We start from the raw sequence: 16,064 nt of genomic DNA on the forward strand, positions 1-16,064 counted from the left end.
GTAAAAAAATCATACATTGTGATTTCTGGATATTTTTTTTTATTATGTCTCTCACAGTGGACATGCACCTACGATGACAATTTCAGACCCCTCCATGATTTCTAAGTGGGAGAACTTGCAAAATAGCAGGGTGTTCAAATACTTATTTTCCTCACTGTATATATATATATATATATATTACCACACCACCGTCAACAAACCTGAGTGAACGTAATGAGAGTGAGGGGATGACAGCATACAAATATCCCAGTTTATCTAACACTCTATATCCAGATCCCGCCGGATCTGCTCCTTTACCTAAGAAAAATCTACTGATAAAAGACTTGACTAAATAAATATGTTTTAAAAAACATAAATAGCCTTGACTTGAACACTGAGACTGAGTCCTGAACACTGATTGGAAGGCTGTTCCATAACTGTGGGCTTTAAAAGAGAAAGATCTGCCCCCTGCTGTAGTCCTCATTATTTGAAGTACCAACAAATAGCCTGCACCTTTTGATCTAAGTAGGCACGGAGGATCATATTGGTACAGAAGTTCAATCAGATACTGCAGCGTGAGACCGTTAAGTGCTTTATACGTCAGTAGTAGTATTTTATAATCAATGCAAGATTTAATTGGAAGCCAGTGTAGACTGATTAAAACATCGTATGTAAAACGTATGTAACCTTAGTTCCCTGAGAAAACAAGGCGCTACATCTCCAAACCACATTCCCTGCATCCCTGCTGCGCTTCCCTTCTCATTTCAGAAGCTAGCATTGGGTCCACTGCATGCGCATTTTGTAGCTTCCTGGCCGCGATGTCACCCCGCTGGTGAAGTCGCACATTGGCCAAATTACACATGATTCAGAGCGTACACAACGCGGAAGCATTCCTAAAGCATTGTGACGCAGCGTCTCGTTCCCTCAGGGAACTAATGTTACATTCGTAAACTATAGATGTTCTCAATCATGTATTATTTAGATTTCGTTAATTTTTGTGAAATTGCCAGGAATTCTTATCAACAAGAGAATATATTATTGTTTGGGGATGGGGATCTTAAACTTCTCAAACATGATAGCCAACTGTTAAATCTGCTCTTCTTCTGCTAATTATAATTTATCATTGTGCATTTGAAGGCAGATCACATGCTGTGTGGTCACAGGATGCGCACTGAGGGATGAAATGTCAGTATATTTTGGTTTCTTCTTTATTTAGTAGACTAGTAAATATTGTTTCTAAATCAATCATTTGTCGTTTTCAATCAGGATCATCCACTTCATTCTGCCTATTATTAACACCAGAGATTAACTTCCTTTCATAAGTGGACAGATTTATCGATGTCATTTGATAGCCCGAAGCTCAGAATAGACAGCAAACTATGAAATACTGCCATTATCTTCTATTTCTGGTTAAGATTGTTATGTTTTTGACCCATACTGTGAAATTGAGGTAACTAATGATATTGTTTATGTAAGGAATGAAACACACCAGAGCATGCTGTTATAGGAAAACAAGCCACAGCTGTCTAGTGTGTTATTAACTTGCAGTGGTTGGTTTTTTTTTATTGCAAAATGTCCAGAAATGTTTCATACGTAAGGGATTTGGCTCTAATTATATTTTTAGATAAATTATTTTTTTTTAAACATTTTGTAGTTACACTGTATGCCACTTTCATTATTGCAAATATAGCCATTCATTCATCATTCACCAGCCTTTTTTGTATACACCGATCAGGCAATATATTTTCTCTGGACGATGTCAATGCCCATATTTGGAAATCAGGGCAGCCGATGGCCGATATATGATTTTTTAATCTCACTAATAATACAGTACCTAAAACGTACTCTTTCTCTGGTCGGTGTATAAAAGACTCTCTTGTGGTATAAAACTTACTAAAACTGGAGACTTGTTGAATAAGTGTTAAAAAAATTAAATTAATGAGCATATTTTTTTTTTATTACAGTGAACTTTTCTCTAATTTGAATCAATCAGGCAACCAATCAGATAGAACGGTGCTGTGTCATAATATGCTGTATAATTGCTTTGAAATTAAATTTTGTTTTAGGAAATGGTATTCCCACTTGCAGAAAAGTACTTCATGACAGCCTTCATGATAGATTTCTTTTATGTTATTCTCAACAGTACAAAAATTCAGCAATCATTTCTAAAGAAGGAAAAAAATTAAACAATAGCAGTAGACATGTGTAATTAAATGACATCATGCTGATGCATGTCTGCCATGAGCAGTCCAACTAAGAAATAATAAGCCCAGTAGGCAAAATAGGAAAGAAAATCACTTAGGCTGTCATTCAGGAACAATTGTCCTTACATTTATCTGTGCCCGAACAAACAATTCTATTTATTGTGTTCATTTTGTTAATGAATTGCTGTACTGTATTCGGGTTACTAAATTGTCTCTATGGGGTTGTCCAGGGGGGGAAATCAGACACACAGCAATGTGATTGTTCAGTAAACTGGTCATTTGGGTTGGGGGAAAAAACATTTTCTCAGACATTAAAGTATGTCTATTTTAAGTAGAAGTACAGTTATATGCAAAAACTGACGTTCTGCTTTACTGGGGTGTTTATTGTCTCAGAATTATATATATATATATATATATATATATATATATATAGAGAGAGAGAGAGAGAGAGAGAGAGAGAGAGAGATAAAGCATTACATTTGTGTCCAGATTATAGCTATGAGCTTCATTACCAATTTCATCACATAGCTGTATCATGCCAGTAATAACACACACCAGTTCCTTGTCACCCGTAATTTGCACATATACTCTCCTATATACTTGCCTGTTATTTTTACCCTAATTTCTTTTAGAGTTTATTGACATACATTAATCAAAGGCCACTAGCTATGCAAAAGTGACTTACTTTTAAATATAAGAAATATCTAATAATTTTAAAACTAACAAATCAGTCATTTCCCATGCAATGTAGTGAATTATATTAATCCAAATATGAAACCAGGCAATGCCCTACTAAGATAAAAGTACCTTGAGGATAAAGGAAAAATGGGGTGCCTGGAAATTGTATAAGCTTATAATTTAACGCAGTAGAGTATCTACTGTGATCATCCATGACGTGTCAGACAACATGATCAGCTATTGCTTGATTAGTGCGTATTATGCGTTGCTACACTCTGTGCTCCAAATTTACCTGTGAAAATTTAGCAGTTTTATTGCAATTATTTGGGTTTGTTGCTATCTCAACATGTCTGTAAGTTTGTTGCATTTTCTTGTGACTTTGTCTAATGCTTTTCTCCGTTTTTAATCTAGTTATTTCTCAATTTTTTTGCTAAACATTATGATTAAAGGGTAAGGGGGATCTCTGGAATAAATGTAAACATGTATGCAGTGTTGGGCAGTAACGCGTTACCGGTAACACGTTACTTTTGACAGTAACTAATACTGTAACGCGTTACTTTTAAAAATAAAGTAACTCCGTTACCGTATGGTGCGTTACCCGTTACTTTTATAAATGAATGAATTTGGGCTGAAGTGTAGACTACAGCCTAACCTGCTTACAGCAGAGACGCATTGTAGGATTGGAGGATGAACCACTGTAAACACGAAGAAGACACACTGTGGGCGTGTCTCTGTTTATTCAGGTCTGTGCGGCAGTAATGGCGAGTCGAGATGAGAGCAAGACGAGTTTCTCAAAGTGGAAATAGGCTCATTATTTCACTTCATAATAATAGTAGTAATAGTAATAATTTAGCATAAAGACAAAAACTTTTAAGTCAAATGTAAGCTGTGTCTTTCTGGTTCGAAGCTCGTATCTACTGCGATAGCAACACCTCCAGAAACTCCATGCCTTGATGAAGCTAGTAGCTAGAAGCTAACCCGGTGTTCTACATTGTGGATAGTTTTCATACTTCAGCTGTGAAAGGCACATTTTAAGAGCTCAACACAACAGCAGAAGCCACTTTAGTTTTTGATTGTGAATATATTATTCAGCTTGTTTTGTTATTTATTTCAGAAATCCTTGTGATATATTCAGTTTGTGCTGGTCTGACTTTAATAAAATAGTGTTTAAAAATGACTTTGTGTTTAAGTCAGTTTTGTGTTTGTATAGACCATAACGCATAAAAGAGCATTAATGGAAACATTAAAGAAGGTTCTTTAAAAAAGTAACTAAAAAGTTACTTTTAACAGTAACGCATTACTTTTTGGTGTAAGTAATCAACAAAGTAACGGAGTTACTTTTTGAATGAAGTAACTGTAACTAGTTACTATTTTTTAGTAACGAGCACAACACTGCATGTATGTTTGTTAAGTGTTCAGCCTAGAAGTCGTTGATCAGTTCTTAGAGGGCAACGCTCAATGTCTCATTGTCTTGTGTTGGAAGTCAGGGACGTGATCAGTAGGATACGCTTGTGTGTTTGTGGGTGTGCTTGCGTGTGCACGTCATGTAATGAGACGCAAGGCAGATGAACTTTCAGACCTAAAGTAATAGTGCAGTGTGAAAACACATACACAAAATAACTTGACAAGAAAACAAGGACCATAATTAAAACGTGATGTGGGACTGTCAACAACTAGCAACGACAACCATGGAAAGACAGACTTGAAATATTGTGTGTAGTGCAAATTAGTGAGATTATATAAAATTGGTAATTAACCCAAAAGAAGTGCCAGGATCACGTGATGTGAATGATGGGTAAAATAGCATAATCCTGTGAATGCACATGTTTGTAGATGTGAGTCTGTGGCTATTTTTTTTGCTGCAAGATTTTGTATTAATTTATAATGCTAACAATGAATTTATTAACCACTAGTACACTTGTGGTTGCATCAATTAGTCACTTTTCTGCCTTTCACATTTTTGAAAGGCAAAAGGCTACGCACCATTTCTCTGGTTGTCAATTTAAAAATTTGCAAATAGTATTATTACAATTTTAAAAGTATCACACAAATGTATCAAAATGATCAATTTATTTTCTTTTATTGTCTAAAATGGGGACCATTTCAAATTGTCTGGTTCCTCTCAAGATTTCTTCTTTATGCCATCTCAGGGAGTTCTTCCTTGCCGTAGTCGCCACCGGCTTGCTGATCGGGGACAAACGTACACTTATAAATAATATATAAATCGTATTCATTCTTTATCACCGCATTATCTGTGTAAAGCTGCTTTGAGACAATGTTCATTGTTAAAAGCGCTATACAAATAAAAATCAACTGAATTGAATCCTAATGTAAAAAAGGAATAATTAAAAGCAAACATACGGACCAAGGAATGTTCAACGCGGTTACCTTATAAACAAAATACAGCTGTCTACAAAAACAATTGACTACGATAGTTGTAAATTTAATTGCAGCTTGGAAAAATTAATGGTGTTTGGAAAGCTGAGACATGTTTTAAGGCCAAGGGGCTATGGTGCATCCTGATACAATTACACACAGCGTAGTATATTTCTGTTCCAGAACAAGAGTAATTTGCTGGTGTAACATGTTATATAGTGTCTGATTATGGACACAATATTCAGTAACTAAAAAAGCTATAATAGGTATAACCAATGGTTGCCCCACTAGTCTACACCACTATTTCTATGATTTATAAAAAAGTCATAGATTGTAGTTAATGGTTATTAATTTAGTAGTTTATTATCCTGTAAACATATCGGTTGTTGATATGGCAACAGTCATATGCAGATGTGCTTGTATGAGCGCTTTTGGACAACATACAGTATGTTGAATAAGATATTACCCAATCCTACATGGAAGGTATTACATGCAAAGGGCCAGTGTGGCTTCATATATTTTCCAAACAAAGCAGGACAACATCTGATTCTATTTGTTTAAGTCATTACATCTTGGTCTTTAAATAGTTATTAGGTTTGATTCCTGTTTGGCTGGAATAGAAACCTGTAACTACTCAGGCCCTTTGCCAGCTGTAGACTCTTGCCTTATGTAGTGCGCTTAGTGGTGCTGTAATGCCTTAATAGGTCCGTTGTACAGCACTTGAGCTGATGTTATCAGAAGAAACCTGCTGTAAATATTCTGCTTTTACAAGTGCCCTTCAAAACATACTAGATGCACTAATTTGGTTATGGTTGCATCAAAGTAACTAGAGAAGTGGAACAAGATATTTTCAGGGCACAAATGTGCCAGAGGTGACCAATCAGAGGTGGGAAGAATTCTGCCTTTCTTTCTAGACTTGCACATGTATCTCGTCTTAATAATGAATTTGACTGCCAGGAGTTTTGTCCTTAGTGCTTTTTTTCATAGCTCAGATTCACTGTCACTTTCATTCTCAAAAAAAAAAAAAATTAGGACACAGTTTTGCTTACACTGCTACAGTGATGGAAGTGACAGATGATCAGTGGGACTTTTTCAAGTAAAAAAAAATCTAGTTTAGATTGTTCTTGTTGTTGATTTATTAGCAGTTATATAAAACTTTGAACTTTGATGGAAATAGATGAAAATTTTCACCTCCCTCTCTCTCTCTCTCTCTCTCTCTCTCTCTCTCTCTCTCTCTCTCTCCCTCTCTCTCTCTCTCCACAGTGATCAGGATCTGTTGTGCTCTCTTGGATAGAACCGTTGATGCAAGTTTTCCAATGCATTCAAATCCTCATCACATCAGTTCAGCCGAATTAAGCCAAGGTAAAACACAGACCTCTTTTCCACTTCTGCAGTATGAACCTGTTTTTAATTAACTAACAACAAGATCAGGATTGTGTAAAGGAAAAGAAATAATAAAAAATATCCTCTTTTTTTTAATGCCTTGCAATTTTACTTCTACAAGCAAATGTCAATTCAAGAATTACACAAATCCAAAAACTCAGTGATTTATTGTTGCAGCCTGGCTACTTTTCGGTGTCATAGGACACTCTTTACCTGCATAGCCTTTCCTCATCAAACATCTCACATGACTTTAAGGGGCAAAAATGCTACTAAAGTCCCCTTTACTTTGTTATTGGAATGAACACACTTTTTCCTGATTTTTAGTTTGAGGATAAACTTTTTTGGAATGCCCTGCATGAAGGAACAAGTGGCAGATGAATAGCATTTTTTACTCCTTCAATTACAAATAGGGTTTCATTTTCTTTCCGAATAGGAGTTGAAGACCTGACCTTGACAATAATATGTGGGTCTTCCCCAAACTATTACCACAAATTTGGAAGAACAAAAAAGGCATTATTTGCTGAATTGTACCCCAGGCCTAAATAGCTGACATCACTGCCTCACCTCACTAATGCTGTTTTGGATTAATGAATACAATGAATACAAATTCCAAAATTTAGTGGACAGCCGTCCGAGAGGATTCCCGCAAAAGTGGGAATAAATAAGGAATGGGATGTTAAGATAGCAAATATTGGGGTGATGGTCATGTGTCCACAAGCCTTTGGCTGCATCCTCTTGTGAGAGGCCCCCCTTTTTTACCCAACAAAGTCTGTTTTAAGGCAATTATGGGTCTATAGCAGCATTTAAGCTTACGTGTGTTTCAAATAAGTCCACATCATGATTTATTTACAAACGTCACATTTTTATTGCTTTCAAATCATCAAAAGCAGCACCAGATTTATTCAGTTAAAAAGAAAGGATTGAAGAAAAACTCCTAATACTCATTTCTTCAACCACCTGAACCATTAAGGCTTAACACGAAAAACATATAATGCAGAACAGCTCACAGACAAGTAACAGACTATAATTACATTTTAGAAGAAGAAGTTGGAGATGAAGATTTCATGCAGTCATTCTTTCATTTTCAAATTAATAAAATTTGTGGTAGTTTTGGTTGGTAAATCTTTTTGAAGCGTAGTGCCATTCAAGCTCCATCTCTCTAAAGCGAACTATTATTGCTGTATGTACGTGTAGAAGGATGTAAAATGAATGGGGAACTATTCAATGTGCTTACTCGACAGACTTAATGTTTGGTAGTGTATATCTACTTAAAGCTAATTGTTCTATTCATGGTTGCTATTTATGGTTTTGACTAGAGGCATAATAAATGGCCCAGCAGGATGTGTGGTGAATTTTATGTCTGGAGGTCTGGTGAATGGTTCGTCAGAAGGCTCAAGTGCTATGGAAAATAGTGTGTTGCTCTCTGTCTCTTTTATGACATGCTGTGGGTCAAAGAGATACAACTCTGGGCTTTTAAATCCATTTATAAGGTTGTAGGCCTTAAGGCAATGCCCAGTCCTCTTTCATTTTCTGTGGAAAATCCTCCTTCCTTATGTTGGTTTTGCTGAAACAAACATGGCATCAGAGTTTCATTTGCCACTGTTTTATTTTTTTGTTATTACATGTTATTTTCTTTTGCTTTCACTTCAAGGCTCAGGGATAAATGGGATGTATGGCAAATATTGTGATTTTTAATGAGGGACTGAGATACATTGAGGAAGAGGTTTGTGGTATAGTCAAATCTTCTTTAACCATGGTATGTCTTTGCATATCCAACAGCTGTACAAATGTTTTCCCTCTGTAGAAAAGGTGTAGGGGTAGAATGTGTCCATAGATCTCTCAGTGACATAGAGGGTTATTTGTTCCCTCCCAATTAAACTCATACTCTGGTACACATTTTTACATCCTCTTGAAACCAGGTAGGACGTTTCCTGAGGATTGATCTCTATTGATATTTTAGGGTTATATTATGACATCTGTGAGATTCATTTCTTTTTTTAGCATCTCAAACCAGGCTGAGAATATGCCTGTATCAGCTGATGCCCTGGATCTATCCACAGGAAACTGTTCTGATGTGTGAACAGTCAGCTCAGTTTGATCTTGCATAAAAGGGTAAAACCATTCAAACTTTCCATTTTGTCAATAGGCTCTGAACGGCAGAATACATTTCTGAAAATAACTAAATGCTTTGAATAAAGCCCCATCCCAGTTACAAAAAAAACCTACCCTTATTTCAATGGATGTTTAATGATTGATCTACACTATCTATATTTTTTTTAGTTCATGTTCATTGTTTGACTATTTATTTGTTAATTATTAAAACGCTTAAAATTTTGACTTTTTCTTTTGACTTTGGAGCATTTTCCACAGGAGTATACACGATGTACAGTGCCTATTGTTGTTTTCAGGCTTCCCTGGGGGTGATTGGGGGGCCTGCAGAGGGTACATTTGGAACTTATCCCCCATGCCATTGCATAATACCTGTGCTTCATACAAATTCTATTATTTTGCTTGCAAACAAAAATTTTCTTTTGAACATAAAAAACTACTTTTGTGTTAATTCTGCGTGGCAGTGCCTTTTAAGCTCCATCTTTCCAAAACTATTATTGCAGTATTTACTTGTAATACAGAGAATGGAATGAATAATAAAAAAAGGTTTAATATACTTACTTGAAATGCTACATTTTTAGTAGTGTATCTCTGCATGAAGCTTATGGTTTGACCTTTGCATTTTCTTTGTGTTAACTTTATTTTGGATTCTCCCATTAGGGGTCGCCACAGCAGATCATCCATATTCGTGATCCGCATGTTCGATTTGGCACGTTTTTACGCTGGATGAACTTTCTAACGCAACCCTGCCCATTTATCCGACACTAAGAGTGCACTGGCTTGTGCAACCCTGGGTTTGGTTCCCTGATCGGGAATCGAACCTGGGCCGCATCCTAATCACTAGACTACCAGGGAACCCTTTTGTATTTTCTCTGTGTGCTGGTTGTTACATTAAGTAAAATTTTATAACGCACAAGAACCCAACATCATCTCATTTTATGTAAGGGATGTGCACTTAATACAACTGTGGCTGAAAAAAGAAGAATAGTGTTGATATGTAGTTTATTACAGTAATTTATTTTGAGGTTCCCTGCAACAGCATGCACAGAATGACATGGTAGTAACAAATGTAACTTCGCACTATTGGGGTTGTAAAGTTTAAGAATCATCTATTCGATGCAATAGAAAGCAAGGAAATTAAATATTTAGGTGGTGGATCTTTGATGCTTTGGAATGATTTTCTGCCAAAATATTCTTTATTACAAAACCCACATGTAGCAGTGATTTTAATTACTTTTTTTGTGGCTTCCTAATAAAACATAAATTAGATTAAACCATATTTCCGACAAACACTGTAGAATTTGAGGGTGGTGCTGGCTGGGTCCTGGAAACATAAGTGTTGGTAATGTTTAGTATATTGAAGGCAGGAATTGTCCCAACATTTGGAATGATTTGAGAGGCTGAATCATCATGACCCCCTGTCAGACATGTAAGCATGGTTGATGTTAATGGTCTCAGTGTGGAATGTATGGTTAGTGGCATGGCTGGAGGTCTTTTTTCTTTCTGTATAGTTTTTCCAACCTGTTATATTGCACCAGGCACAAAAGATTTAGTATTAAGTATTATATACTGTGGATACATTAAAAATCCAAAAGTCCTGCTTTTGATGTTTAACACATTTCAGCAAAATCACATGAATGTTAAAAGCTGTCTTTTTATGAACCCACAATTTTCTTGAAAATTTGCCAGTGACATAGTGTTTGCAGTGTTTTTAAATTGAAATAGCTCTTTGTATTTGACTTTGAACTGTAAATTGTGCCAGGAAATTGTTTTATGATTGCTGTGTTATTTCACTATGAAGCACTATTCTTATTTTGCTAAACTAAAGCATTTAATGGAATACTAATATGATTCTTTAAATCTTAAACATAGAGTAAGCCTATATTTGCTGTAATTTGGTGTGTGAAGGTATACGCTCTTAAATCTAACACAGATTTTCTTGCAAGCAGTTATTCAGCTTTTTCAGCCATCCTAAACTTTAAGGGAAAAAACTTGAAAATGCATGAAAGAATAATGTAGTGCTTTTTTTTTTTACCCACAGTCTTTACATCCTGCGATTTTGAATCTCCATGTTCCTGGAGCATGTCCAATCACAGTGCTTATGGAGACTGGTATGTCACATCGCCTGAGCAGCACTGGGCCGGCCATCGGGGTGTCCAACCAATCACAGATCATTCTAATGGAGATTCTAAAGGTATTTACATGAATGTATTTTTTTTTTTACAATTTCATGCTGTTGTTTAACATTTTTTTAGTAGCTATATAGCATTTATTTAACACTATTAAATAAATTACCATTATACTTAATTAATATTTAATTAATATTAATACTTAATTAATATCTTTGGCTTAGACCATTTGTATACTTTTATCAAATTTATTTTATTTGGAAGAATGTTTTTTTTTTTTTTTTTTATTAACTTGCATTAACTTTCATAAACGTAAATAATGTATTATTAAAGTATATAAAAAGAACTACATTTTCCAATTCATAGTGATTTCTCTATTTGGATTTGATGGATTAAGAATGATATAAATTCCAGTGTTCCTAATGTAGATAAGTAGTACGGACATGCTATATCTGTTTTGAATTTTTTTATTTCTAGATTTTTGTATTGTCTATGATGCAATATTTAGGACATAATTTTATGCTTTTCCGAAGAGAATAAGGTGATGTTTCCACTTATAAGTGTACTAATCATAAGAAACCACACTTCTCCTTTCTTTCCCAAAGGCCACTTCCTGGTTCTGAGGCCTGGCTCTGCCCTGTGGGGTTATGGGATTTGCACATTTCACATTGCAAGTCCTGTAGTTCTAAGCAGTGGCCCAAGGTGTCGTCTTCATTTGGCTTGCTTCCAGCCAGAACCAAGAACAGGAAACTTGTCCGTCTCCATTAGACTCACAGATTCTGCTGTCATCAACTCACTTACCCCTGTCAGCAGGGAAAAAGCCGACACTAGGTTAGAGAAAGATCTCATGGTTTTTTGACGGTGGCTTCTGGAATAACTTGGCCTTACAGTATATTGCTGTTGGGATACACAACAAAAGAAATGTTGTCATTCAGTTTAATTTATTTTTAATAGCAGTTTTAACAACAGTAATAAAGCAGCTTTACATTGATCGATATATTGATCTGGGTCCCTACTGACCAAGCCAGAGGCAACAGGAAAAATCACACAGATAAACATTCTAAAATGGTACAGCATAAGAAAAAGAAACCTAGAGAATAACCAGATATAAAAGTGGGATTATAAATCATAACATCATAGTTATCCTGTCCCTGTGTTACTTACTGTAAATGTTCAGTAGTCATGTTGGTTATTTTCTGAGCATGTCAGTGGAGGTGGAGTTTTTTCCTCTTGTGGTTATCTTATTTGTGTTCTGTCTAAGTCTTTAATAACACCAGCCAGTGTTACTTTTAAATCCACAAACAGGTGTCTTGTTGCAGTTTCATCTGTCAAGGGTTGGGATTTATTGGGCATAAAGAAGTGGGCAGTCAGTTCTCAGAGTTGGTGTGTGGAAAGCAGGATTAACTTTGACAAGGGCTGACTGTAATAGCTAGAAAACATGGGTATTTCTAGTATTTAATGCATACCAAAAGTGGCTAAAGTAAAGCCCACCTGACAACTGATTGTTTTTCATGAGCACTTAAGATTCAATACTGTGTGGGGGGGAGTACTTTGTAATTTGACATGTACCACCTACCTAAACACTTGCTGGTCAAATATACACTCCATCATGGCCACACTATTTCCAAATGACAGTGGCCTTTTTGAAAAATTGTTCAGGAATGGTTTGAGGAACATGACAAAGATTTCAAATGTTGTCAAACTTTCCCAGATCTTAATCCGATCAAGCATCTGTTGGATCTGTCAGTTTTAAACTGAATAAGGAAATCAGCTCATGCTGATACAGTAGATGTAGTGTGTATAACTATAGCATTTGCACATTGGGAAATCTGGCATAAAATTTTGCTTTGCTCTGGCCACCGGCCCACTAGCTCCTGATCTGTCACTGGCTTTTCATTACTGTTGCTGATTTGATTTTTAGACATTTACAAAGGGATTGCAGTATGAGAGAACTATTTGCACAAATAAACAGAACACTAACATGCTTTGCATATTAGTAGTGTCACATGTAACCACTGTTCTGCAAATATATTAAACAAAATGTCATCTGAATTCTTGTTATGGAAAAGTGCTCAGTATTGATTTCCCTAGGTTAGCTGAAGCTATACCAAGATGAATGAATGCATTTTGTTTCTAAAAGTAGATCACAATATGTCTTTGTAATTGGATTAGACAGATGGCTTGAAATGGGCTGTGATGCAATGCAATATGAAAAAAAGGCAGGACGATCATAATGGAGCCAATACTCTTATACACACACTGTCTGGTTAGGATTAGAGACATCACTTGGGGTTTGTATGGCCCAGTGCCTAAGAGTATTCAGTTCTCCATCACACAAATCAGATTTAGTTGTTGTACACACTGAAGTCAAAACATAATGGGAAAGGTTATGTTGTTTTACAATCCAGGGGAAAAAAAAACCTAAAAATGGTAAAGTAATACTAAAGGTAAATTTTTTTATAAATAGTCAAATCTTTACAAATGGGAGCAGGTCTTGGTCTGGCTTATTCAGTGTTGGAAAATCATTGTGTATAAAACTGGTAAAAATCCTGATCATGGATGATGGACCAAGAAAACAAGGCCTTTTGCAACATTTAGTGCAGCTAAAACATATAATGCAATTATTTACATTCACTTACATACAAATTCAACAGGATATTCGAAAGATGTAGTAGTGAAATCACATGTTGTCTGAGACTCTAAATGGTATGAAATGATCTGGACGGTTTTCAAGGACAGTTTCTAATGATCCACAGGTTTGCAAATTACAGTACTGATGTTACTGATTATGTTAAAATTAAATTGAATTTCTTGGTACATTACAAAGAAATCATTTTGTTTGAAATAAGTGGGTGAAATACAAATATGTCAAAAGTATAAGAACATTTGTATTTATGTAAACATTATTTTGTTTTGTTTTGTTTTGATTTTGGCCCAGGGCGTCTTGGGAGGTATTATGGGTATCAATAGGGAAAATTGACCAGCCCTTCCACATAATAGTGCAGTACACTTCTTGTAGTGGTCAAGATCTTGGACTATTGGCCATTGATTCATTGGAGCTGATGGACTGTAACAAGGGTGAGTGTTTTATGATATGTTAAATAAAATGTGAAATTAGTTATTACACTGCAGCTACAGTTTTTGCATTTGCTTTGGCATTTGGTTGGTAGCTAAGATAAGTATACACTTAAGCTTCTGATCATCTAAAACTAAGGAAATATTGATTACATTCCTCTAAATGTACATGATTGCACAAATGTTATTAATATTCATGCATTTTAATTCATGCATATTTTTTCATTGATAAATCTCTTCTGTATCTCCCTTTGCATCTCTTTAGAAAGCACAGTTTTGGAGGAGAGTGTGCCAGACTGTGATGAGAACTCAGCTGTTCGTTGTGATTTGGGTGGCTGTATAGATAAAAGCAAAGTGTGTGATTTTCACAGTGATTGTCCTCTAGGCGAGGATGAAGGACTCATTTGTGGTGAGTTGGACAGTGCTTTTAAAAGCTTTCAAAGGTCAGTGTAGACTTTGGACAACATTTGATTGCGTAACATCTGTTCTGTACCCTGGCCTGTAGCAAATCAATGTAAAAGGTTAGACTATACCATAGCCTATGCATTTGTTCCATTGAAAATGTCAAACTAGCTGCTTTTTATCTGTATCCATATATGAGAAGGAGCAAAGTAGTAAATCATGTGTGTGACGACCTGGGAAGTCTCTTTACTCCTTTTGGAAAAACCACATAACTGTACTCACAGCATTATTGTTATTATCGTTATTATTAATATAATAACGATAATAATAATGATGATAATAATTATTATCATCATTATTATTATCGTTCTTATTATTATTATGTGGATCAGCAGGATCCAGAAAATTCATCTATAAAATTACTTTTCGTATGTAAACACAAGTTTCCCTTTCAGGAACTCGAGCTGCATCAACAACGCTTTAGGAATTCTTCCGCGTTGCCCACGCTCTGAATGTGTCCAACAGAGAGGTGCGATGTCACCGACGGGATGGCGTCACACCATGAAGCTATAAAACGCGCATGCGGTGGAGCCGACTTTGTTCAGGAAGCGCTTTGTGTGTGTGTGTAGCTTGCTTGGGAGAGGAGGAGCATGAAAGAGCATGCTCAGTGGGCTCTCGAGGGAGTCAACTGTTTGCATTGCATCCGCATGTCCATGAAAGCACTCTTCAAGGAGGGCGCTCTCCCTCACGGCTCTGGCCCCGAAGAGGATCCAGCGCCCTCTCTTTGCGTTTGGAAGCACACCGTTTGGTGGTTTCTTTCTCCAGTAGAGGGAGCGCTGTGCACACTGAGTTGTCCAGATCATGGATCAACCTATATTCGGCACACATCTCACCCTTTATATCTCCCTCTACGATGATGTAGTGGGGTTGAAAGAGAGCAGTTACGGAGCGATGACCTGGGTTGAAGAGGCTAGCTGGTTATCTCTCCCCGGGTGCAGCATTGTCCCTTAAGGCCCTGGTTTACGCAGCAGCAGGTCAGGCTGCCAGCTGCCTCCACACCATGGCTGTGTTGCAGGCATACCAGGCTGACCTGCTGCGGTAGTTGAATGAGGGGGGGAGCTCTTAAAACCACCAAAGAGACCATTGGTCACTCTATGTCAGCCCTAGTAGCCACAGAAAAGCATCTGTGGCTCACCCTGTCAGACAGGGCAGGGACAGCGCCTTCCTGCTGAACACCCCAATTGCCCCTTCTGGCTTGTTCAGCGATGCTGTGGGTGCAGTCGTCGACAAGTTTCAGGAGTCTAAGAAACAGTCGGCACCATTCCAGCGCTACCTCCATTTTTGCTCACAGGGGCCTGCTTGGCAGGCGCAGCCCCAGCTCTGAGTTATGGAGGCTATGGCTGTAGCTATGCCCCATGAGGGGGCACAGTTCTTAGCCACTGGTCTCTCTACCCAAAGTAGTGGAGACCATCCTCCTATTCAGCGCTTCCTCCACAAGCTAAAAGGATTTAGTATGCCGCTAAATAGCACCGTTCTCTGTATGGTGCGAGCAGAACTATTTGGACCCAGTTAATTGCTCGGTTGGTTGAGTACTGGAGTTCCTTCAGGAGCAGGTCGCCTCAGGGTTGTCTCCTTCTACCCTGAAAGGTTACGTGTCCTCTTTTGCAGCTTACTGTGCTCTGCTTGCTGTCACACAGAGGTTTCCCAAGATGGGTTCCACTAGGAACAG

The 16,064-nt window shown here is 37.0% G+C and overlaps 1 protein-coding gene across 2 annotated transcripts in view; it reads left to right on the top strand.

The window, feature by feature from the left end:
• Positions 1–16,064, top strand: part of ltk (leukocyte receptor tyrosine kinase) — a 63,940-nt gene that overhangs the window by 16,180 nt on the left and 31,696 nt on the right. For both annotated transcript variants that reach the window (XM_083543574.1, XM_083543575.1), the window contains exons 2-6: positions 6,501–6,599; positions 10,771–10,923; positions 11,464–11,689; positions 13,797–13,936; positions 14,199–14,342. In XM_083543574.1, coding sequence (XP_083399700.1) covers positions 6,501–6,599; positions 10,771–10,923; positions 11,464–11,689; positions 13,797–13,936; positions 14,199–14,342 — 762 coding nt within the window. The remainder of the gene's footprint in view (positions 1–6,500; positions 6,600–10,770; positions 10,924–11,463; positions 11,690–13,796; positions 13,937–14,198; positions 14,343–16,064) is intronic.

The sequence above is a fragment of the Silurus aristotelis genome (genome assembly GCF_946808225.1).
Source record: "Silurus aristotelis genome assembly, chromosome: 6".
Lineage (NCBI taxonomy): Eukaryota > Metazoa > Chordata > Actinopteri > Siluriformes > Siluridae > Silurus > Silurus aristotelis.